This window comes from Aricia agestis, chromosome 20 (genome assembly GCF_905147365.1).
Source record: "Aricia agestis chromosome 20, ilAriAges1.1, whole genome shotgun sequence".
Lineage (NCBI taxonomy): Eukaryota > Metazoa > Arthropoda > Insecta > Lepidoptera > Lycaenidae > Aricia > Aricia agestis.
The window spans coordinates 9635255-9661479 of NC_056425.1; the positions used below are offsets into that span (position 1 = coordinate 9635255).

Below are 26225 nucleotides of genomic sequence, written 5' to 3' on the forward strand. Positions count from 1 at the left end.
GCTTCTACTAAAATCTGCCGTAGAAAATTATGCAGCGCTCGTAAGTCAATTTGCCGTGTTAACATGATAACAATGCCTGTTCCAGTAATAAGGTTAATCTGTGGTTAACGACTTGCGTAATAGCCTGTAAATCGATATGGGCTCAAATATACACCGTCAGTATTCTAGAATCTAGAATGTGCATCAGCGCGTGAACGTGTCGACAGGAAATTAGAACTTGAAATTGCTTACTTTTTGAAACTGTTCTGCTGCTTGCTGTGTTCGACAGAGCAGAGCAAATGAAAAACCATATCACCCAAAAACAAATAACAACAATGTTTCATTGTAATTTAGAAACTGGTTCAAAAGTTACGATAAAATGCAGCTGAATCTTTAAAGTAGATTCATTTTTTTTTAAATATTGCAAAACTTAAGACTGGTTAGTCTCCAGCTGTGAAATTGTTGCGATTTTGGTCCACATCGGAAACGCTTTTGGGTCTTACTTCTTACAACCATCATTAAAATCTAGAGGTTGTCGTCCGTATCTTTCGAACGCACCTGTTATAATTTGTTTTTGTTGGGTCAGCAACAAATCAGTTTTAAAACACCTGTTTAATTTAAATTCCAATTTTTGCACGTTTCGCATCAGGCCAGGTGTGCATTATAATGTTTCGTTTATTTTAATTAAGTCAATAAGAAATCCTCGCAGCTCCAGGACCACCTTTAGGTTTATGTTTTATTCGGTTCGCATTAATGACCGTTTTAATTATAAGTTTAGATTTTTTGGTCCAGCGATTCAAAACACTCTTATGTTTGCTGAGTTTCAACTTTCTTTTAGTTTTAAGATTGACTTCGTGACAAAATATATTTCCAGGTTTATTATTTACTGTGTACAGGAATCGCATATCGTTTAATGTAGCAATAGAATCACCTGTAACTAATGTTTTACTGATATTTCTTGACCGGCTGTTTTCTTTTGTTCAGGATCAGCCCTGATGGTGTTGACATCGTGCTGGACTGCCTCTGCGGCGAGGAATGCAACCGTGGATACTCTCTCCTCAAGCCAATGGGAAGGTACATCCTATACGGTAAGTTTCATCGAGTTTTTTGTTGTTCATTTGGCCTAAATTCCTTTCAAATTACGCGATGCGATATCGCAAGAAACTTAGGTATTAGAAGAACTATGGTTTTTTAATTTGAGTTTTTAATAGGTGCAGTATAATTGTAGTAATACACAAACTTACACAGAATACACTAGATATTGTAAAATCACTGCTATACCTAATGCATTACAGGCGTTTTTGGTTTGTCGCGCAATGAAAACCATCTGAGGTTTCACCATAGTCCTTGGGAGAAAGATAACATCTTTAGGATTTATCAGACAGTCAGCGAAATAAAAGCCCAATAAAGCTGGCTTGTTGACGACCAATTCGCAAGTAATCTTTGCTTCATTGAAACAACTTGGTTATTTAAGGGCTTCCCGGGACAAGGGACGCACCGGAAACGTCCAATTAGTGCCAATTCAAGTAATTTTGTGTGCAAATTTACCATTGTGCTCGCCAAATCATTCACCCCACGTAAAAATAGCTGAAGTTTCGCAGATCACAACTTTTTGGTATCAGGTTTACCGCAGTAGAAACACGAAAGAAAGATACTGATTTTAGGGACAATTTCCAGACACATTTTCATGTAAATCTTCGTCTATTCAGTATGCCTTATGTCCCGGAAAAGATAAAATCCTAGGGCTATCTGTGCCAGATCGGAATTAATTGGTTCTTATATTATTTGCTTGTAAGAAATAATCTTCATACCAGTGAAGTTCGTCTGTGATAGACCCAAACGATCTATCGTAAATAAGCGGCCGCCCTCAGGGTGGATTATATCGTTTTAGTGGGTCCAATTCCAAGGACAGTTATTCCTAGATTAATCTGTCAAATTCCAAATTATTGCCTTGTTTGGATAGCTTAAGCTCATTAAATCTAGGGTTAAGAGTATAATAGCAATAACTTATCGCAGGCTCGTCCAACATCGTGACCGGCGAGACCAAGAGTTTCTTCAGTGCGGCGCGTGCTGTGAGTATTAACTTTTAATTATCTGATTTAGGATCCTCCGAGGCTGCGCCCACGCATAATGCGCTCTATCGCCCGATCTCGCTATGATTTGTAGGTTTAAAGCCATTGTTGTTTATAGTTCGGTGGTTGTAAAGTAAAATATGAGATACTCTATCGTCTCCTTTTAATATTATCGTAGATCAGATTCTATGTTAAGACTTAAGATGCTTTTGAGGTGACCCTTAATTTAGAACAAGTTTTAACTATTAAATCCTATTAATAACGTTTAATTTTTCAATCAGTGTACGAATGTTGTTTTTCGAAGGATCCTGCTGAAAGTTCCTTTATCCGGCCGCATATGCGTAGTGCTTCGTACTTGACTCTTGAGACGATACCAATATTGGACGATCTGCGTGTAACGTCCAATGGTATCGTCTCATAGCACGAAGCTTCGTGACGTTAGACGCATGTGCGGCCGCGGCATTAGAGATGGAAACAATCTGACATTTCTCAATTGACTTTAGTGGTGGCAAGTGGACAAAGTGTCCCCGATCAAGTTGTTCGACGAGAACAAGAGTCTCGCCGGTCTGAACCTGCGACACCTGCTGTTCCAACATGCGCGCGCGCCGACCGTCCGCCGCGCCGTCCAGCGAGTGTTCGCGCTGTGGCGGGAGGGCAAGGTCAAGCCGCTGGTTGACTCCACCTGGGCGCTCGAAGACGTGAGTATATACCGCCGATGAAATTGATTCCTATGCAGTTGACGGACCTATGTCATTTGGTTGGATTATGTCAATTCAATATTAGTCGCAATATGACGGCTAGGTTTGACGTAACGCTACCAATTTAGGTAGGTCCGCATTCTGCCTAGGAATCAACTTCTCTGATAGTACAACCACTGGATGATGCGACGGTAATGTAATAGGCAAAATTGCTGACACAACAGAACACAGTATCTGCTGTCAAAACAAACGCATTTGCTGTTGCGATACATATATGTTTACCCTTCCATTGTAGTGTCGGTAGAAGTACAATTTTGTTATAAAATGATTACGGTTAAGGCCTACCTTTTGTTGACGTCATGTTTTCTGCTAATTAACATAATTGAATTTGGAGTAGGGGGAGGCTATTACTTTTTAGTTGGATATCGTTTTATCCATCTCATTCCTCGTATATACGAAAAAGATGTAATGAGTTTGAGGGTTGCCAATTAGATAGGCAGAAGATGGATAGAAACACATCAATGTAAAAATGATACGAAAATATTGCTAATTTTAAGGTTGCTGAAGCTATGCAGAAGATGCACGACCGCAAGAACATCGGCAAGCTAGTGCTAGACCCGTCTCTCGAGCCCAAGCCGAAACCCGCCACTCCGGCCAAGGGCAAAGCCGGCAAGGAAAAGAAGCCAGCCAAGGAGAGCTCCGAGGAGAAGAAGGACAAAGAGGCTAAAGAAGAAGAGAAGAAGCCCGCTGAGAACGGAGAAAAGAATGGTGAGGAGCCGCTGACTAACGGTAACAGCGACGAAGGTCAGTCTCGATTTGTGACCAAGCATGCGTACGCACGGGTGCGGGCAGTACGCGCCGATATCACTGTGAAGTTGCAGCGGTAATGTCACTTTGACATTTACCGCTGTGAAGTTGCAGCGAATGACAATTTTTAGCACAGTCATGTCACGTGACATTTAAAATTAATCAAAAATGTTCGCTGCAACTTCAATGTGGTTTTCGGTGGTATTGTTCATGCTTACCCGAATATATTATCAAGACCTCAGCTTACATCGCCGTAGATAGGATTAGATACGCTTTATACAACAAATTGTATTTCTTTTTAAATGATACTAAAACATAGAAACGCATATATATAGTTTTGCTTTATAGACTTAGTCAAATGCTTAGGCATAATGTTGAATATTGTTATTTAATATTATCTTTGGTGCTTACTGAAAACCAGCGTTGCGAACTGTGTTTCGCAACATATGCTGAGTAGGCGCCGATTTGGTAAGACTTGTATTTGAAATGTTATTGATTATTTGTATTTTATATATTTTACTGTTTTACCAAATAAAGTTTCTTTCTTTCTTTCTTTCTTTCTTTCATATAATATCAAGTATATACAATTAATCATTTACTTTTTACTAAAACATAGAAACGCATAGAATATCAAGTATATACAATTAATCATTTACTTTTTACTTCAAGTATTTTTTAAATATATCAAACTTATTTTTAAAAATATTATTATACAACACATTACGCATAATATGTTATTTTCTTACACACAAATTATTTTGAACACATATACATATTATAATTAAGCTGATTACGAGGTCTTTTATTATTTTGCCTGTTTTTGCATAATATATTACGCACGGTCTAAACGCACATTGGCGGCTTCCAAAACGAAGCCCTATTGTTACGTTATACGGCAGCCTATAACCAGCTTTTCCGCTTAATTCATTTATCGCTTTGTCACATTAGCAAATGTTATAGATTGTAGATTTATTTAAATTTAGAACTACATATCATAGATTATAGACGTACTTAAATTTAGGAATAGCAACAGATTTTACGAACACCATCTATTGCTCGAGTCTATTCTTCACGAATAAAAAAATAATAATATTTTTTAAATTCTGTTATAAATTGTCTAGGTACTGTAAGACTGTACGACCACATTATTAATGCCTATATCGTCGTTTGTTTATAAAATTAATGAACGATGTAAATGACGAGAAAAATGGCTTGTACAAAATATGTAGGACCGATAGAATTATGAATTTAGGTCATAAAATATTATGAAGTGAAAAGTTTTTGTTGTTTAACTGCGCTACGGATCGCGAATTTATCATATTTACGTAAAAAATAAGTTTTAAAATGATTTATGTGAGGTATAAGAACACAAGTAAGTGAGGTATAAGAACACAATATTTTTAAATTACTTCATTCTGTGAATTATAAAAATATTATATCCGCGATGTATAAACCAAGTACTTAAATAAAACGCAACATAAAAGAATGGATATCGAATGCAATAGAGTGCGAGTACCTAATGGCTAATTATGATAATTATTAAAAATAACAGAAAAAGCTGTTTACAGGTTGCAAAATGTACGTTTAGACAGCTTGGTCATGAAATATCGAGCGCTTCTGATATAGGCATAGCAGTATAGCCTTCTATTAGCTTACACCGACGTGAAGTTAGCCATTTTGAATATAACGACGCCAATAATATGGCTAATTTCACTTTGATCAAATATTGAACTGTATTATGCTAAGTACTTACTGTACTTATACTACATACGGTTTTGCTCGATAGTTTTACTCCGAATCGAAAGAAATGACATATTTGACATATTTAATTCCATCGAGCCGGCTCGAAGCGAGCCTTCGAGCTGTCAGTTTTGCGGTCCACACGGTGGTTATTGCTCGATTTGGAGTAAAACTATCGAGCAAAACCGTATGTGAGTACGGTACTTAGCATATGGCATCAAATATCGATAAGATTTTTTTTGCAGAATTGTCAATTTGTGCTAAGTTAATAATAATAGAAAAAAACATTGTGTATTGGTTTTAAGAAATAAAAAATTCGTGTGGCACTCGGGGACTGCCGCGGTAAAGCTATTGCATAGCATTTTTTATCAAGTTATGCAATTTATATAATTCGCATACGTCTAGTCTACAACAAGGTCACATTAACTTGACGCAAGTAATTTTTATAATATTTTTTACGTTACAGAGTCTAAGGAGAAGGAGAAAGAGTCGAGCTGAACAGTTTCTCCCTAGGACTGGACCAGACAAACCACCGCCAATTTATTTTAGAGCTGTTTTACCTGTGTGACCGCGCGAGCTTACGGCGCCATACTGTTTTGCCATGCACTTTACACGACGATTCTACCGGATTTTCTGCAGTATTTCTACAAATTCTTTCTTAATTTAAAACATACTATTTTTCAAAATTTAAACATTTAATAGAACGTTGTTGGGCGCCATATTGAATTACATTATGTGAGTGCGTACCATTTTTTTTTACAAATATCCTCATAACTTAAAACCAAGTAATTCTTAATGTTATACAATTATGGATATTTGTGCTTAACAAGATACTCCGGTGGAATCGTCGTGTGACGTCATGTACGGTTCTGTTCGATCGCACCTTCGATTGCTTATATTACTCGATCCATCGAACATTCTCGTACAATTTTTATTAAAATTTTATTCGATTCATCACAATTTAATATAATGTACACAGCGAAATAGGCAATGAATATTTTTTTTATTAACGTTTTTATTTTTTTATCGGGCCTAAGTTGATTGTTTCTTAACATTTAATCTTTAGTTTTAATTAAGACTTTAATTTTTAGGATGAGATATTTTAGTCTGCGGTTATTTTGGACGGCTAATGTATATCTAAGGTGCAGAGATGCTTAATCTTTATGTATGTTAAGCTTTAATATTTTATTAGTAAATGTTTAACGTTTGGCCCCGGAGACACCCCCGCCCTGGGCCCGCTACGCCATCTGTGAACGAAACCCTACGTGTGATATTTTGTACTAGGTACTCTAGATTTGCGGTACGAAGCCACACATTATTTTGTTTGAGCTTGAAATGCGAGTAATTTATATTTTTTATACTTAGAAGTTTTGTAAATTATTTTGTAGTTAAGGAAAATTAACGAATTCGTTTCGAAGCGGCCATCGCTGTTCGCACTAAGCTCGCTTGCTACGTGATGTTCGCCCGAGCGCTAATGTCAAAAGTGGCTGTTTCTATTGTCTATGATATTCGAGTTTTCGAATCGTAGAAATAGTACAGTTTACTTATTACAATTTGCGTATATTATTCCCATGGGTATACTTGCCATCATTCGTCACGTCGCAAGCACATTACCGCCAGTTAAACTTACAACGAGCTTGAAAATAGTGCGGGTATCTGTAAATTTTTGTAAGATCATTGCATACGCAGTTGGCGTTAAAAACGTCTTAGCTTTAAGACTCAAGTAATAAGATCTATAATGCAGATAAAATTAAACTCTTCTTATTCGATAAAATTGAGTCTTACAAGCTTTTATGTTTTTGATGCTAACTATAGCATAGTGCGGTCCCTGAGCAGATATAACATTGGCCACTGATCTAGCTCTTCTTCTCTTGCTCACACTCAATGAATCTCCGACGAGACAGCATATAAGCATTTACACGAGAGGGACAGAGACAGTCGTTAATTTCCTCTCTGCCCGGCGACCGCACCAGGATTAAGACATATTTTTATAGACCAATCGACGGGATCTCTTGTACGAAGCTTTTTTACGTATCTTTACTCAAATGTCACATATCTAAACATAGTTACACGTAACACGATGTATATTAGTGATAATCTTTTGATATCGATATTCACCTACTTTTCTTTATAATATAAACAAAAATATTTACCCGAAGATGATAAGGTTGTAAGTACCGCCATAATGTACAGTATGGTAAGTTGTACCCAGTACTCGTATTTATCTGTATGACATATCATGTGTAGTCACAGTCCCTCAGGGCAGCTTACCTTCGCTCAATATGACCTGCCATAGCGTCGAACGTCTCACTGAAATTTTTTATAAACTTTATAATGTACGGTTTTTGAAAAAATTTTTGCACCCCGCTCCCGGAACCGACGGTTGTGAACTGAGGAGCGTCTGACTGTATCCCTTTGGATTTAAAATTAGCTTTTTATACTGTAGGATCCTGCTGGATTTGCTTTTACGATGGCTCGGTGCTAGTTCGGTAGCGCGTCTCCGCTTCAGTCTCGGACCAATGTAAACCTGTAATCCCTATAATCTTGTCGCTTTATGTGTCAAATGTGCGTATTTCTTGTAATGTAAAATGTATTAATAAATTATATCGACCTGTATAATGGTTTAGATTTACCTTTGAATTTCCATTCTATATCGTCCCGCGCGCCCGAGTGACCGCACTGTCCCCGGTGGAGTCCCAATTGTTGTTGGTTATAATATAGGTATTCGCTGCCAATATTACGGGAGAGAGGTCGGACTCGTGCTCTCACTCGCGCAAGGCTGGGTCGTATTTGTATTACACATTTATTTTTGTAAGGGCGGGCCAGTGTGATATCTATACTATGAAATGGATAAATAAATATGTATGATCTGTAAAAATGCTTACAGCCGACTTTTATTTCGTAACCCATCCCCTGCGATGATTGCGGGTAGTTCAATAAAACTTATTTTATTTATATGTTTTAATCGAAGTATATGCCATAGACAACAACGTTAGCGTAGATCTGTGCGTTTTCGAAGTTGTGGGAGACGAAGCGGTCTCGCTCGTGGTCCCACAGGAAGGACTGGTAGATGTGGACGCTCTGCTGACGCCTCTGCCCAATGGTCACTGCTACGATTATTCGATATCTGAAAAATCGTTTTTGAATGAAACTGATACAGTAAGCTGGTTTTATCGTTAATCGTTTCGCAGCGCCGTTGGAGCGCGCGCGTTCGAAGATGTAACGAAGATACGGGCGAACGGCGCTGCTCAAGCGCGCGACAGAAACGCAAAGCTACTACCCCCATACCACAGAAATGGATATAGTTAAAACCGCTATGTCGCTCCAATTTGTATGAACACGAGCGTGTCACTACAGATTACTAGTACTAGCTATTTGACCGAGCTTTGCTCGGTATTCGATAAAACACGAATAAAATGACATTTTCTAAAAATGATTCCTAGCTAGATCGATTTATCGCCCCTGAAACCCCCTATATACTAAATTTCATGAAAATCGTTGGAGCCGATTCCGAGATTCCAATTATATATTTATATACAAGAATTGCTCGTTTAAAGATATAAGATATATTTGTAGACGTATCACTTTTTCATACCTACTGTGACGTCACAAGAGCGCTTTAGTAATGGGAATACCCGTATGCACGGAATCGATTCGAAGGCATCGCCGCGTCCCGTCTCTTTTGCCACTTTAATAGGTATATCGATTTTTTAATCGATTATTATTCGAGTTAATATACAGAGGAATGATAAATCTAAAGATACGTGCTTACCAGGACAGCTAGTAATATATTATATTATTCTAAACTAAATCATTAAACAGGAACATAAATACATATTACATAAAATATAATTACCGAGTCACAAAATATCCCAAAGCGAACATTATCATTCCTCTGTTTCATATCTGTTTCGAAAATCGATTAATTAGAATCGAGAAAATGTACAACACTATTTGCTTCATTTGACAGAAAAATGAATTAGTGAAAGTATCGATTGTTTTATTTCTATTGCGCGCTCAATAGCGGACAAACAGAACAGGCTCTATAATTTTTTAATTAAAGCGGCAATGTATTATGAATCATGCGGTACACACGCAGTTACGTAGAGTTCATGGTAAAAACTACAACCACCCACGATTAACATTAAATAATTGATTTTAAAATAAAGGACACATGATTTAGTAATAAAATTACTTACCGATGAAAAGAAACGTATTCACTATTTAGTTTCGGCACTCTGGGTGCCGAAGAAATCTCGCCCAGGTCGCTAGTAGCTGTTCTAAAACCAGCACCGCCTATCAGAGGCAAAAATTACTCTTTACGGACTGTAGGCACCTCGACTTTAAACTAACCTGTCATAGTTCTCCTCCTTTATTGTATTGCGTATGTTCTCGCTCAAAGTGATACAAAGTTCTGGAACAACCTTGTCGCTATACTCGACTACCTCGAGCTCCGAATCGACTATTCTTTTCAATATTTTCTGTACATCTTCAACGTTGAATGGTTTCTTAGACGTGAGCTGATACGTAGGTTGATATATCCTGACCTGTTTTTTCAGAAATTTTACGAGAGATGCCGACATGTTTAATCGATGGAATTGCCATCAAGAACTAAACCTTACCTAACGACTACGAAATCCTACACATTGAACGTTATAATGTAACTAGTAAGTACTCACTTACATTAGTTTTTCGCTTGATTTGAGATTGATAAAGAAATAGAAGATAATGATTAAATCCTAGATTATAAGATGGTCAGTGAATGGAGCAACGTCGGCTTACCGCTTAGAAATTTACTATCGACACTAATGTATTGAGCCCCCATATAAGTAACTATTTTAACTAGGGTGTCAATCGGCAATCGCACACCTTTGAAAATAAAACATAAAATAAACGAATATACCTATGTGTGAAATATGGATAGGTTTACCAATTTAGGCTTAGTACTAGCTTTGCGAATACCTAAGTCGAGTTCACTTTTGTTGAACGACATTTTCCGATACTCCTTAGACATTTTTATTATAATTTTATTATCTAGTTTTGTTGAAATGTTGTACTCGTACAAGCCTCCTTGATTTTACTAAATACGAGTAATACCATTTGGCGCTTGAGAATCAGAGGCTGTCAGGGCATAGGCGTTTATTGGGCATTTAGGCCCGTATAAATAGTCTGCTCTTATCACTTACAAATACTTAGTGGAAGTGTATGTGAATTCTTTTTTGGACGTGAATTTTAACTTGACGATGAAGAAAAACGACGTATAATTATGAGAATTTTGTTTCCCGCCTTTTACTCGACACTGTCAATGGTTTTGAAATAGCCATAGAGCCATATTAAAAACAAAAATGTCAAAAACAGTTGATTGGCACCATTTATTCATGGCACTACCATGAAATTAATATGCAAAGAGAATATAATCACTACGTTTTATTAATATGTACTTTGTACGTAATGCATTTAAACTAGTAGGTAATCTGTGATTGGCACTTGCCAGTTGCCAGCATCAAAGAGAATGTCATATACTACGTAAAAAGAGGTCGGACTTAGAAGAAAAAAAATTAACATTTATTATTTTTTTAAATTGAAACTAAAGTTAAAATTTTTAAGTGCAAAACCTTCCACTCTAAACATACCAAAAATTGAAAAAAAAAATTAACTCAAATAAATGTTTTATTTCAATAAAAATTATTGTACCTAGCTAAATAAACACAAAACAATAAAACAGATTTAATCCACAAGGTTTAGGCAACAAATCCGTCCACTGCTTACGCTCCGATTCCGATCCAGTGGACGCGCATCTTTATACATACACACATAAATATTATTACTTTGTTTTGTTACACCCTGTACATACGACAGCTGAAATATATCGCGTGGGCTCAGGCCAGCTGTATACCACCTCACTTGATCAGAGGATTTTCCCTTAGTGGCCGCACCTCTCATAATCCCATACCTTCCTTCTCCTCCTCCTTAAATCTTCTTAACAACCATTGCCTGCAGACTAAAATGTTGCAAACTAGTACAGGGACCTAAAAATCTGAAATTAATGAAAAGTTTTTCATTTACTACATTTCCATACATAAATTATTATAGTTCATAACCTTAACGTGCAATTAATTACTACAATAAATCAATAGACACATTTCAACATTTTCGAAATTAACTGCATACATACTGATACATTATAATATTTTCCATGAAATAATAAGCTATCTTTTTCATATTATTTTATTTTAAGTTGTAAATTATTATACAAATATGCAAATAATCACTATGACATACTTTGCATTAGAACACAGTATGACATAGTTATGTTTTGCTTCAATTTATCAATTTACGGTTATATTTACATTTTACAATGGCTTACCTTTTGTTTTTCAATAATTAATCCACTAATTTACAATTTTTGAAAGAGTTGCTACAAAATAATTTTCACTAACTGAAAATCGAACTTTGAGTTTTAAACTTCTTCTTCGTCTTTTTTATCAACCAATCACAGTCGATCTTGCTTAAAAATTGCACAGATTATCCAACTTAATTTAGTTGCTACGTTTAAATTTGGAACCCAATTTTTTTTGTTCGAAAGTTTCACCCACCTGAGCCAGCATCTTGCCAGTTGCCAGATACTAGTAATCTGTGGTTGCCAGTTGCCTCGTTTTTCGAAGCTTTTCTCTATTGTTTTCTAGAAATACCAATATTTAACCCATTGAGATACTATTTTAACCTGTGTCCTGTGCTTGTGTCTTCTGCACTCTGGAAAGTCTTGCATCGTCTCTCAGACCATCATCTTCTAACTATGATTTTTCAGGTAAATATACCTTTTTTTATAATTATGTGCAATCTTATGAAAGAATCCACTAGCCTTTTATAAATTTGCACAACAAAACTTATGCACAAGCATACCTCTGATGACTGATCATGATGTCCCCAAACCAGCCGGGTGCTTAACAAACTTGTCAGGTATTTACTATCTTCACTAAAATATTATTTCAATACTTATTTTTATTTCAATATTGGCGCGAAAAAACCAGATTTATTACGAGAATTTTATGTTTCTAGTATTATAGAGTACAATTAACTTCGTTCTCAATTCTCATGGTAAAGTCCCAAACAAATCCGATATAGGTAGTCATAATTGTATACGGTATAACGGTTGATGTTTTATATATTCCATGACTGTATACAAGGGTAAGTATAGAGTTCATTGGCAACTCTATATAAGGACACATAAACACTCTAAAGTATTAACTCTAAACTATAACCACATTGTCTTGTTACACCGTAGAACATCTAAGGTTTATTATCACAGCATTTATTTTCCAGTATTCAATGTATTGTTTTCCTCTATGCTTTCCAGTTTTAAACAGACCTACCTTGAGTATATGAATGTCAGGACCTTGAATAAAAAGCTATTTTATCAAGAAACTTCATACAATGTTTACACAGAAAACATTGACAGATTTCTATAAACCTACCAATATGAGTGCTAGGAAGAAAAGAAAAAATCTAAGCCTCAACAAAGCATCGCCAACAAAAATTTCGAAACATTATCAAGATACTTGTATTCCGGTGATAAATTTAGACAGTGATGAGGAAAACTATCTATCTGAGCCTTTTAGTGACACGGAAACAAAAAGAGTATCAATATCATCAGAGTCCACAATAATATATTCCCCCGAAACACCTAAAAAGAATGTGCAGACATCCAAACATACAGCAAAACAACCTTCTTCACCTAGTGTAACAATTTCCGAAATGTGTACTCCAAGAATTCCAGAGATTAAGAGGGAAACTGTTATTGTGACACCTCCTAATCTGGTGACGCCGAAATCTGAAAGTAAACTAAGCATTTTAGGAGTATCATCGTCAACACCTAATATTGGACCACCTGAAATTAAAAAGGAATCGATCAAACATGAACCAGGAGCATATTCAAGACATGATATTATATTACCACATTCTAGTACACCACTATCTGTAGGTGTACCAAATGTGGAACATGCAATGATTACACCAGATTCTAACATAACAACACCAAAAAAGAGTCCCAAAACATCCCAATCAAGCACCACATTGTCTTCACCGCGGTCCAGTAGCGGGACTCCGAAAAAGTTTTTTTCACCAACAAAAAAGCGTGCTTCAAATGTTAAAAGGACAAATGCAGCAAGGAAAAATTTGACTAATTCTTTAATTGCTGAAAGTCCAAAAGGAGGAGAATCTGTTCAAACACAGAGTGTATTCTATGAGAAAAGTAAGATCATTTTTCTTATATATTTCCTTGTATGTTTTAAAGTGTTTGAAAACATATTTTATTTATTAATATTTATGAATGAATGAATGAATGAAAGAATATGCTTTATTGTGCTCAAATTATACAAATCAAATAAAAGGAATTCACATGAACTTAGCATTGAGCACAAAGGCGGCTTTATTGCTAAGAAGCGATTTCTTCCACCAACCTCTGGCGCATGGAAATAAATAACAACACTGTGCAGCTTGAGTTAGAATAAAACTAAAATTAGAAATTAAATTAGGCTTATCATACATCTTAATAACTTAGGAGTTAGGAATAGTCTAACATATTTAATTTATTAATAATATTATGTTATTTTTCATTTCAGCTAATTTTACTATCAACACTATAGTGAATTTTGTAAATGAACCATCATTGAATACTCTTCTCAATGAAAGATCAGTGAATTTGTTAAAAGCATTGGTTGAGCAACTCAAACCAAGTGTCAGATTAGTATGTAACCTTTACACAAGAAAGGATAGGTGGTTTAAATGGAATGAAATAAAATTAATAATTGCAAAGAAGACATCTAAAACATGTGATGACATCGGCTGCCACCAAATGCTGAGTTCTCTGTTGCAGTCTGATGTAATTGCTGCCTCAAATTACCAAGGTAAGAAATAAGATATTAAAAAAATTGTCTCTTTAGTTATGATATTTTGATGTTTGGTGAGCCAAAATTCTGTTTGGTTCATACTTCATAGTCGTTTAACATCATCTATATTATATACAATTTACTATTAATAATAATTAATATTATCATTGAATAAGTGTGTTTGTCTGTATGTTACTTCTTTATGATTAAACCTGGTATTAGATAATTTGTTATGTACTTAGATACTTTGAGATCTACATAACGATCAGCTGGTATGCAAATACATAATGTTATTTTGTACTAAGCCTGTATTCTTTTCAGGGCACAAGCCATGCTTAAGCTTTGATGAATGTGTAGATGTATTGAAAAAAGGAGAATTGTTTGCAGTATGCCAGCAATTTAAACTCAAGCCGAAAAATAAACAACATTCTATTGAGCTCCTAAAAGAATTTTCAAGAAAAAAATCTAATAATATTTGTTTGTACTTAACTGGTGCTACACAAAGTAACAGTGAAGCAAGAGTTTTACATAGGTAACTACTATCTTGTACTTAACTAGCTACATAATATTTTACTTCCTACTAATATTATAAAGGCGAAAGTTTGTTTGGATGTATGGATGTGTGGATGTATGGATGTTTGTTACTCTTTTACGCAAAAAGTACTGAATGGATTTTTATGAAACTTTACAATAATCTATACTAATATTATAAATGCGAAAGTATCTCTGTCTGTCTGTCTGTGTCGCTTTCACGCCAAAACTACTGAACCGATTGCAATGAAATTTTGTACACAGTTATTCTAGAGTCTGAGAAAGGACATAGGCTACATTTTGATGTGGGAAAATATCTTATTTCCATGAAAATATCGATGAAAATTACTTCGCATTGCGCGTGGCCAGCGCTCAACCCGGGGGTCCTGGGTTCGAGTCCCGCAGGCGGAACAAAAAGTTTTCAATGTTCCTGGGTCTTGGATGTGTATTAAAATAATATTTAAAAAATCTTAAATATATTTTATGTCTATTATTATAAAAAATCCAGAAATATATCGATGCAATGAACATTTTAGTTCTAATATGATTCAACAGATGGCGCTTCTTTTTTTTTACTTCGTTGTAACATAGAACTAATCATACTTATTAGTTATTATGTTTTTGTTTATAGTTTTTAATACGTTAGAATATTATGTTTAATAATATTATCACTTGCTATAATAATAATCAATCTATCTCATCTTATAGAACTCCTACTGCATTTCTAATATATGTGACAAGTTGACAACAGAAGTGCTCTAAAATAAAGGAGTTCGAGTGTACCGTGTTGGCCTATATTCCATCCAGAAAATATATCAATGCAATCAACATTTTAATTCTAATATATGAAAACAGATGGCGTTTTATTTTTTACTTTATTATTGTAACAGAACTAATCATACCTACTTTACTATATAATATTGTTTTTATTCATAACTAGCTGTTGCCCGCGACATCGTCTGCGTGGACTTTAGTATATAGCACGCGGTGTCAACAAAATTTGTGTCAAATTTAAAAACTTTTTAAAACCGTGGTAACCTCTTAGGGCCGCGCTACATCGGAATGGCAGCGCTGAAAGTTCCGAAGAAAACTTCCGAACTGATTGTAATGAAATTTTGTATACAGATAGTCTAAAGCCTGAGAAAGGACATATGCTACTTTTTTTACTGGAAAAAAGGGTTGTAAGGGGGTGAAAATGCGTAAATTTGTTCAAATTAAGTTAGTTCCAACAATTCATAATAGATGGCGCCGTGCGTCTTCTACATCGCGCTGACGCTTGCTCAAAAGTCTTTCTATAAGACGTGGTATCATCTTACATTTAAGTTTAGATTTTTTTCGATTGTTATATCTATTCTACGGTATTAAATAACTCAGTACTTTATCTGTGCAGTGACGTAACCTTTAATCTATCAATGATAAAATATAGTTTATGGGTAAAGTTGTGTAATTGGAGGGCTAAATAAGCTTTAAAATTTGGCATAAAATATAAAGTTTAATATAAAAAATGAAATACTTATTGTGTGCACACTGCACAGCTGTATTGATTTAAGGGGTACCAGGGTTTTTTTATAAAAGCTTTTGACACCAATTTTGTTGACATCGCGCGCTATAAACTGAAGTCCACGCGGACGAAGTCGCGGGCAACAGCTAGTATAGCTTATAAATCAGAATAACACATAGGCTACAATTTTAACCGACTTTCAAAATGGGGAAGGTGTTATGTTCGGTTTCTTATGTTCAATGATTACTCCGCCGTTTGTAAACCGATTTTCAACATTTTTCTTTTTGGTATATTGGGTATCATCCCAATTTGGTATTATATTCACAAAAGTGGTGATCTGATGAAGGATGCATATAAGTAATCGAGGGAACTCCTCAAAATGTATATGGAAACATGTGGTGACTTCGGTTTCGTGAGAAGTATTTTAAGCATATGCTACCAACAAGTAAGATTTTGCACCGAGGTATACCTGGTATACCGTGGTTCGGAAGGTGCTGAGAGAACTCCTGATTCTTTATAGATACAAGTTTGGGAGTTTCAGCGTTGTTTTAAGAACGGAAAGCATATGCTACTATGCAAATTACATTCATCATCATCATCACTACCATTTTATACCATACATCGTCTCATGGTTATGACTTATGATCCTATAATGACCCTGTTATTGGTACGTTTCATAGTCTTTTAGATCGAGACTCGAGTTTGTCAAGCGATAATTGAAAAAAATCTATACTTAATATTGTTTGAGAGTATGTTTGCTTGAACGCGCTAATCTCAGGAACTACTGGTTCGATTTAAAAACTTATTTCAGTGTTAGATAGCTAATTTAGCTAAGACTATAGGCTATATATTATCACGCTGACTAATACGACCGAAGAAACTCAGGAAAATGTGGGAAAAACGGGGGAAATATTAGAAATTACGAACTACTGGAGCAATTTTTATGGCATTATTTGGCACAGATAGAGTAAACCAAGTGAAGGGAGTAGGGACATAAGAGCTATTTTTTCGTTTTAGTTTCTGTAAAATTCCTTATTTACGCGGGCGAAGCCGCGCGGAACATCTAGTATAACTATAAACTAACTAGGCCTTTATATCCGTTGTGGATGATTTATACAGTATTTTTCAGAGCGAAGTAACCACTCCTCAAATACTGTAGTGCCTGGGACAAGATTTTTAAATGTCCGTATGGTTGCCCAAGCGCATACGGAATTCTCGCATCATAGTTGGCCTAGTCCAGAAGAAAGAACTAGTCAATACGTCTAGGACCAACTATGTGCGGGTTTCCTCACGATGTTTTCCTTCACCGTACGAGCGTCCATATTATGTACTTGAGATCAGAAAATGTCTCATGTACCTATGACACGCCTCCACCGGGTTCGAACCTGCACCCTCTAGGAGTGCGAACCAAAAGGTCTACCCACTAGGCCACGGACGCTCTATATAAACTAACTATGGCTTAGTCAAAGGCAGCATACCTGTTTCGAGAAGATGCTCGGTCTGGTATATTGAAACAAAAAAAAATATGAAAATGTACTTGAATATATAATGAATTCTTCCGGGGGGGGTTCAGCTGCCCCCAGTACGGACATAATTTTTTAGCCTTTTTTGCTAGTAGTCAATAAAGGCACTAGGTGGCCACTTAAAATTTTCACAAAATTCTTAATTTTATTTATTAATTAATTTAATTAATAATAAAATAAAAATAACAAAAATATTTAAGGTTTACAAAATTAATTTACAAAAAGAAAACGATTTTTGCCTACTTTCGCTTTAGTCTCTATAGCGGTACGGGAAACTTCATGCGCGAGTCTGAACAAAAAAAAAAAAAATAGGCACAGTGCGACTCTGCCGATTATTTTTTTTGTTTGAAAGCTGATTTGTCCATCATCATCGTCCCTCTCTCAGCCTAATTTTATTGGAGTAGGCGAAAGAAAAATATTTGTCTTTAATTGACTATAATTGTCGTCGACTATGTATACTGTTACGTGCTAGGGTTCGAGGATTTGGAGAGAAAGACCTGGTGACTCTCTTGAAGACTTTATTAACACTGCACTAAACACTAGGTCACAACACTTAGCACTAAGTCCGAACACTAATCACTAGGTCCAATCACTAAGCACTATCACTGTCCTAGGTCGTAGCCAAGTCGCAGGTTTCACTGGTTCACTCACTATTGATCACTTGATGTCGCCTTGAAGATCGCTCAGATTGAACTGACTTGCCGGGCCTGCCTGCGGCTCTTTTTATATGGCGAGACGAATTCCAGAAATTTCCCGATTCACGTAAACAAGTAAACAACCGTGGGAAATTTCTAGGAGGCTCGGGCATGTACCACAATAAAACTGCCGTCCTTGCGATAAGTGCAGTAAGTTGAATTTAATTTAGACCTTATGGACTCAGTCATAAGGTCTAAATTCAAACACGCTAACAAATAAAGGGTAAACACGTAAACAAACATTAGACCTTTCTAGAAGGTTCGAGTATGTACTTGCGCACCACGTGTCCGTATACCATGTACCGTAACAATACTATAGAGTATAGACTGTATAATCATGTTATTCATTATTGGTCCACAGACCACAAGACCTCTGTAAGGTCTCCTTTACAATTTCTCTTTTTATGAATTTCAGCTTATCAGAAAAATTGGGTGCATGTTTCAAACTGTCTGAAGATATGCGCAGAACGCTCGATGAGTTGTTCAGGCTGATGTATTTGGGGATCAACTATGATATTATAAAGGAGAAAAAGTTGGATTTGACTATCATGAATGATATAACTTTGAAAGAGACATTCCCGTACAAGAATGCTAGAACCGACAATGCGAGTGTCGTCTTTGAAACAAGGGAGGAGTTTGAAAGGTATAACATTGCATTTATAATCCTACAATTATGGTAGTGAATGGCCTTAAACTATGTGCCAATGCTATGTTGTAAAATGTCACTCGAGAAAGCCATCCTCACAACTTGGTGCTATTGTAATCCATGATCCAAGTATCATTTTGCGAGTGGCCAAATTATGAATTGTCCCTGTTGTCTATTTGAATGACATCAATCTACGAATAATAAAAACTAAGGAAGAGTAACTGTGTCAAAAAATTTGTTCCAATTCTACAAAATGTAATCCGAATACATGCATACTTTATGCAAAAAGTGGCCCTAAATCCGAATACATGCAAGAATTTTTGTGTAATAAAAGAAGTGACAAATATTGTCAACGGCTTTATTATGTCAATTTGAATGTAGTGTTTCGTAGCTATTGTCATAATTATTAGTTTAGTGTGCGAAAAAAACCTGGAGAACCAAATTCAAAACAATTGAAGTATGGGAGTTACGTTTCCTTAGTCTTTATTATTCGTAGACCACTACATTGATGTTGATTCCTAGGCAGATGGAGGACTTACCTAATTTGGTCGCGTTAAGTCAAACCCAGCCACAATTAACATTGATCACAATAGGCATGATGACTATTTTTTTTCTTATCGGTAATTGAAAGACACTTAAAAAATAGAAACATCGTTGAAAGAATGACTCTGATAGCTTAAAAATTCACCAAGATATGACAATTCAAATATCTCATAAAAAAGACCTGCCCGAAACGCCCCATACAAAGTGCTACGAAAGTATGACGTCAGTCTTTCGTGTACGCATCGGGACCGGGAGACAACTTTGTTCGACAGGTATATTAAATATTGCGTTTATGAAAGTGGTTTCATAACAAAAGTTGCTTTTAATTGCATAAGTTATCGAATTGTATACAAATATTAAGAAATTTAATTGAAAAAAAAAATCGACTTCAATATCCAACTTTAAGGCGCATAACAAAAAAAATACAAATGCTATCAAGCTGAAATTTTGGGAACACTTATTTTTTACCGTGATTTCTTTATTTTATTAACAAAATTCGCTAATCTTTCACCTTGTCATCATCCCTATTCTATTGATCATGATCCGATCGAATGACATTGTTCGGTCAACTGCCTAGGAATCAATTTCCTCAATGGTACATATTTCATATTTTACCAAGCTATGTGTAAAGTAGAAATCCACATTTTGCAATCATGGAAAGAACAACAAACGTAATTCTTGATACACATAGAAGACTGGAATTATTAAAACAATATTATAATTTCCGAATGGTTTTTATTTCAGATATCTGAATGCTTTGTCTATCTATGACGAATATAATTCTACTTCTAGTTGTTTAAATTATTGCGATTGTGTCAAGAGGATCTATCAAATGTATCGGGATATTAATGAAGATGCTATGAAAAGGTAAGCATACATTTTTTCCTCCGGTAGAAACAGTTTGGCTTAACCGACTTCCAAAAACCGAGGAGGTTATATATTCGGCTGGATATATTTTTTTTTTGTATGTTCAACGATTGCTCCGCCGTTTGTGAACCGATTTTCGAAATTTTTGTTTTGTTGTATTAGGTTTCACTCCACCAATTTGGTGCCATGTTCATCTATTTAAATTAAGATAACAATGTAATAAAATAATATTTAAAACGATATAGTTAATTGTTAAAATATATTTTGCAGATATGTGGCAATGCCTGTGTGGCTCCACAAATTCGCACCGCCATATATATTTAACAAAATTCTGGAAGACGGTATAAAGTTCTTAAAACAAGAGGGGTCACCAGAGAGTATAAGTCTAGCGCTGGAGATATTGTCTATGCTCATCGCACAGACTACGTTCAGACAACATAAAAAGTTAGAGTGGTATTCCGAAAAGGCGCTTATTCTGGATAAATTTCAGTCGAAACCTGATGAGGTAAGTTGAACAATACTATAAGATTAATCTTAATAAAGCATGGTTTCTTATATAGCAAAAAAATTATAGCATGAAAATAATAAAGGAGAGACCGCACTAAAGCAGTCAGTTCTATGGAACGTGAAATGTCACCTCGCGTCGTTGCCGCGTAGTCGGTCTCACCTTTATACTTTATAGTATTAGCGCAGCAACTTTTTAGTAACGTTGAAAACGTTCCCTGTCGTGTGAGTTGGTTTGTTATAGTTGTATATTTTTATGGAATAGGCATTCTTTCTAGGCTTCATAATATTACAATTTTCAGGCTGCATTCGTGTTGCTCGAAGGTTTGAATTTGGAACATCGTGACGAAGCGAAGGACGTTTTACGCAAACGAGCGAGTTTGTTGGCTAAACGCAAGACGAAAACAATAAGCCCAGAAGTACAGATAGAGCTACTGAAGTATGCGGAAGTAGAAGACAGATTGGAGAAACAGTTTGACTCTAAACACATTTACAAGGCGCCTATGGAGTATGTGTTGTCATGATATTTTAGTTTTTATCGTGATTTCTATATAATATTTTTTTTGCAATAAAAACTATCCTTTCTATGGGACCCAAGTGAGATACATTGAGTCCCAAATCAGTTCATTGGTTCAAGCGCGAAATTGTAACAGGCATACTATTTTGCATTTATATTACTAAGTTCAATTAACTTTACAGAAATAGTCGAGGAGGTAAACTGAAATTCGAAACGCGGTTGAATGGCGAAATTCTAGTTCAAGATGCTGAGGATTTCTGTCTTTCGGAATACTTACGAAGTGGAGAGTACACACACGGTTAGTATATGAGAACTTTTTAATTTAATCAGTTTCGCCGTTCGAGCTTCGAGAGAGGTATCAGAGAGACAGACGGACAGATATACTTTTGAATATATAATATTATAGTATGTGCATTTTATGATAATATGGGTGACACATAATAATTTACAATAGTAGGGAAGTTACCTAAAATATTAATCTATAATTTAAAGTCGAATCACTTCGTACTTTAAGGAGGCACTGACCGGGCACGGTGGGCTCTCTGGATATCTGTACCGCTTCAGGTGCAAAGAGAGCCCATCGTGCAGGTGTGACCCTAGTAAAATAGAAGATTTACCACATCTTCTAACAGAATGCCCAATATACTCGAGGCCAAAATATGATCTGGAGATGAAAATAGGACTAGAAATTAATGTTGATAGCATAAAGGAAATAGTAAAAGATAGGAAAAATAGGGAAGAATTTTTGCTATATTGTGTTAAAATAATAAAAGGAGTAAATAGTATTAACAGAACAGAAAATAGAAATAGGAGATAAGTGTATAGACATAGGACAGTATAAATTGTATTCAGAACATAAATCCCTCGAATAAAAATCAGGGACAAGAGTATTTAATAATAAAAAATAAAAAAAATCACTTCGTAAAGGAATTGCAATCGAAATTATCGATTTCCTACTGACTTTTCAGAGTGGCGCCGGCGATTTAAAATGGCCGCCCTTTTTATCGATTTGATTTCGATTCAACAGTGTCAATCTCTATTGACAATAGTATGTTCCGTTTCATGCATCTGACATTTTTCAAATATTTTCGTAACAATAATTTTATACTCCTATTTCACAGTTAATAATATAGTTTTATATTAATAAGTTAGCATTTAGCAACTTTTCATTTTTATTCATTTACAATTATAGAGAAAAATTGTTTTTGTAGATTGAATATAATATGTTACATTTTGTTTTTTTTTTTTGTTTTCTTGTAAAAAAATCCTTTGCAAGAAATATGAGAACTGTCACCCAAATCATCTTAAAACGCACAAACTATAATAAGGATTATAGGGTAATGGGGCTTTTGAATCATAAGTGCAATAATTGTGTTTTATTTCACTTTGGATATTTTCGTGATAAAAAGTGGCCTTTTGCGAGTTTCTTATCTTCTTTCGATTCTCGCCGGGTTAGTTTTCGGACTGTTAGGCACCAAGTAGGACATTCCGACAGTTACTAAACAATTTGGAAATAAAACATTTTTTCTTCCACTTCCATTTCATTTCAGGAGGTCACTGGGAGGGAAGGATTATTACGACGATCTTCTTCCTCCTCCTATGGGATGAGATTTACAACCAGGATTATTTAATACCTCGCGTACCGGGAGTAGTGTTATGTCAATACCAGGTATACCCCCTGGATCTGCACGGGGAGGGGTTCTACCGAAACCGAAAGAAGATTATAGAACATCGGTTGAAGGAAATACAAAGTATGAGTGTGGAGAAGATATTGGAGGAGATGAAGAGGGTGTGGGACACTAGGCCTGAATGTAAGTTAATGTCTAAAGTGTTAAAATATATTTTGTGGAGTATTCCACACATCAATGTCTTCACCACATATTTAATGGAGTATTCTATGTATCAATGTGCTTTACCCATTGTTATATTTCAGACGAGGTGTCAGGTATAAACCGCGCTATACCGTATGAGGTGGTCTCTGGCGCGGCGGAGTGTGTGGGCGGGGCCGGCCTGGCGGCGCTCTGTCGCCGGCTCGCGACGTGCTACGGACACGCCCACAGCGGCTTCCCGGACTTGACCGTGTTTAACTGTCATACTAAGAAGGTGATTTATTTACTCCGTTGCGCAGATATTAGTTCATCGCGCGGGAACCGTACATTTTGTAGGGATAAAAAGTATAGACATATGTCCTATCTTGTCTCAAATACCCTGTTCATCTAAATCGGCTCAGCCGTTTAAGCGTGAAGAGGTAAGAGACAGACAGACAAGCTCACATTCCCATTTTACATACATCTATTATTAACTTTCTAGTTTTCGGGATAAAAAGTATTCTATATTCATGCATCAAAATCGGTTTAGCGGCTTAGGCGTGAACAGGCACACTTTCGCATTTATAATATTAGTGAAGGTTTCATAGTATTATAAATCAAGTACGTTTTTATACGTGGGAGAGCCACGAATGGGCCGGCTCGACCGGAGAAATACACCGTTCTCACAGAAAACCGGCGTGAAACAGCGCTTGCGCTGTGTTTCGCAGAGTGAGTGAGTTTACCGGAGGCCCAATCCCCTACCCTATTCCCTTCCCTACCCTCCCCTATTCCCTTCCCATCCCTCCCCTCCCCTATTACCCTATTCCCACTTAAAAGGCCGGCAACGCACCTGCAGCTCTTCTTATGCTGCGAGTGTCCATGGGCGACGGTAGTTGCTTTCCATCAGGTGACCCGTTTGCTCGTTTGCCCCCTTATTTCATAAAAAAAAAAGTACATGTTTTTTACAGATAATGTTCGTAGAGGTGAAGACGGATTCAGATCGTCCTTCGATGAGACAGCTCCAGTGGATGCAGTTCCTCCGAGACCACAACCTGCCAGTGCAGTTCTGTTACGTCGGCACGGAAACCGCCAAGTGTAAGGCGAGGTCGTAGCTAGACAGTGGCGGCCCTAGGGGGAGGCAAACGGGGCAATCGCCCGTGGCTTCGTGCTTGCAGGGGCCTCGCAAGGTGTTTTTTTGGAAGAGCTACTTTCGAGGTGACTTCGAAGTGACAACTAGTAATCTAGAGCTACCAGTGAAATCTTCGACTTGGCTACGACCTCGGATATCGTGGTTTTTTTGGAAGAAAAAGGGCAAAGGCACAGGGCCTCGCAAAGACCTTCCACCCGACGCCTCGCAATGGGTAAGGCCGCCACTGTCACTAAAGGATGATATATGAAAGCGCACGGGAATACTAAGATTCACCATACCATTAGAGTTAGTAGGATTCCTTAACATAAAATACGGTCCCATCCTGAAGAAAGCGTGAAACTTGGCATGAATGTAGCTGTCATATGTGTGCTTCAATGTAGATATGGAAGCACGTCCAGAAATAATGTTTTCCCCCCTCCCCCCCTCTTTTTATCTCCCTCATTTCGGTTTTTCGAATTTTCGACGAAAACGATAAGACTGAGGAGTTTACTCTTCAAAGAAGAAATCATCGTCGATTGCCGCATAACAATTGAATATCTATTACGTCTGTGATTCTGTGTAGATATGGAAGCAATATCTACATTGAAGCACATTTATGACAGCTACATTCATGCCAAGTTTCATGCTTTCTTTAGAATGGTACCATAAAATTGATTTTTGTTAGGAAAAGGAGCCGTACTAAGTTTAAATCACATCCGAGAAAAAAAACTAAGATCACAAATTGCGGTTTGTACTTGATGATAGGATATAGTTATTAGGTAGGTAAGATTAGGGTGTTATATTATGTAAAATTTAATAAAAACAAAAAAGTATAATAAAAAAAATTAAAAATAAAATATTATAAAAAATGAATCCAGCATGGGATATATAGCTGGGGGAACTTAAAATACTATGAGTGGACTGTGGAATAAAAAGAAGAAAAAAATATAAAAAAAACAATAAAATAAAAATATAAAAAATTCAATGGCATAATGTGCAGGTAGCTTAAGCTGTATATTATGATAAATATATAAAATATAATTTTTATGTAATACAAAATGTTTTTTATTATTCAACTTTCAAATATTTTCAACTATATCTAGACACGCGGTTGTGTTCAAGTATAGCAGAACAGTAGCTTTATCATGAGTTTAAAGCTATAGCCCGGGCGCGCACTAGCGGCCAGGTCGCGGCGGCCATCGAAAGCATGGTGTGGCCGCTGATCGCGTTGCGGCCAGGTGCGCGTGGTCTATGGCGGTTTCATACTAAGGTATCTATCTCGATGGCCGCCGCAGCTTGGCCGCTAGTGTGCGCCCGGGCACAGTATTTATCAATACTCGATACTATATAAATATAATAAAATATATACGTAATTTTTTTGTATGGCGATTTTAGTTCCGCAAGTGACCGCTAAAGGCGCTGTAAAATTTGCCATACTAAAAGTTTACGGTAGTCGGTATCGAATATCGAAAAAAACTCATGGTAGAGCAGCATCGTGTGTAATACACGAACCATTTGCAGCCACTTTTGACCCCTCATAATTAAAAAACTATTTAACATTTAATGTGTCTTTGTCTCATATATTGGGACTTGCGAGATACATATATGCTATAAATTTAATAAACACATCTCAAATGGTTATTATTTATAGCATGCCAAAAAAAGTAGACGCCGAACACCCATTCGATATTACGATTTAAAAATTTAGTTCAGCTTCTACTCTTTTTTGACAGACTAATTAATTAAACACTTAATTTTATGCAAACACCTTTTCATA

General features: G+C 36.2%; 3 protein-coding genes across 7 annotated transcripts in view; 2 read left to right on the forward strand and 1 right to left on the reverse strand.

Moving 5' to 3' along the window:
• LOC121736963 (synaptic vesicle membrane protein VAT-1 homolog-like) overlaps positions 1-8180 on the forward strand; it is a 34900-nt gene extending 26720 nt beyond the window's left edge. The window contains exons 5-9 of one of the 3 annotated variants that reach the window (XM_042128442.1): positions 964-1067; positions 1996-2051; positions 2555-2749; positions 3307-3553; positions 5763-8180. In XM_042128442.1, coding sequence (XP_041984376.1) covers positions 964-1067; positions 1996-2051; positions 2555-2749; positions 3307-3553; positions 5763-5794 — 634 coding nt within the window. In that variant the 3' untranslated portion in view covers positions 5795-8180. The remainder of the gene's footprint in view (positions 1-963; positions 1068-1995; positions 2052-2554; positions 2750-3306; positions 3554-5762) is intronic. The other 2 variants (XM_042128443.1, XM_042128445.1) reach the window with 2 other exon arrangements.
• Positions 8181-8256: 76 nt separating this feature from the next.
• LOC121737197 (dynein light chain Tctex-type 5-like) lies at positions 8257-10354 on the reverse strand. Its single transcript, XM_042128795.1, has 3 exons — positions 10227-10354; positions 9650-9843; positions 8257-8423 (listed from the first exon to the last, which is right to left on the reverse strand). The coding sequence occupies exons 1-3, from the start codon at positions 10308-10310 to the stop codon at positions 8258-8260; spliced, it is 444 nt and encodes a 147-aa protein (XP_041984729.1). The 5' UTR covers positions 10311-10354; the 3' UTR covers position 8257.
• A 1599-nt stretch (positions 10355-11953) lies between these two features.
• Positions 11954-25457, forward strand: LOC121737006 (fanconi-associated nuclease 1 homolog). Of its 3 annotated transcripts, none has more exons than XM_042128509.1 (12): positions 11954-12256; positions 12654-13547; positions 13918-14202; positions 14506-14716; positions 18850-19077; positions 20368-20490; positions 20761-20995; positions 21297-21502; positions 21694-21809; positions 23062-23322; positions 23445-23614; positions 24288-25457. In XM_042128509.1, exons 2-12 carry the CDS (start codon positions 12731-12733, stop codon positions 24429-24431), a joined length of 2796 nt encoding a protein of 931 aa, XP_041984443.1. In that variant the 5' UTR covers positions 11954-12256; positions 12654-12730; the 3' UTR covers positions 24432-25457. The 3 variants fall into 3 exon arrangements, with proteins under 3 accessions (XP_041984443.1, XP_041984444.1, XP_041984445.1); XM_042128510.1 differs by having other exon boundaries at positions 11954-12104; positions 12620-13547; XM_042128511.1 differs by having other exon boundaries at positions 11954-12104; positions 12756-13547.
• The last annotated feature ends 768 nt before the right edge of the window (positions 25458-26225 follow it).

Coding starts and splice junctions, on each gene's coding strand:
- LOC121737197 (XM_042128795.1), bottom strand. CDS start 10,310: ATGTCTAAGGAGTATCGGAAAATGTCGTTCAACAAAAGTGAACTCGAC. Junction 9,844..10,226: donor CTAGTACTAAGCCTAAATTG/GTAAACCTATCC, acceptor CTGAAAAAACAG/GTCAGGATATATCAACCTAC. Junction 8,424..9,649: donor AAGGAGGAGAACTATGACAG/GTTAGTTTAAAG, acceptor ACGATTTTTCAG/ATATCGAATAATCGTAGCAG.
- LOC121737006 (XM_042128509.1), top strand. CDS start 12,731: ATGTTTACACAGAAAACATTGACAGATTTCTATAAACCTACCAATATG. Junction 14,717..18,849: donor GAAGCAAGAGTTTTACATAG/GTAACTACTATC, acceptor TATGAATTTCAG/CTTATCAGAAAAATTGGGTG. Junction 20,491..20,760: donor AATGAAGATGCTATGAAAAG/GTAAGCATACAT, acceptor TATATTTTGCAG/ATATGTGGCAATGCCTGTGT.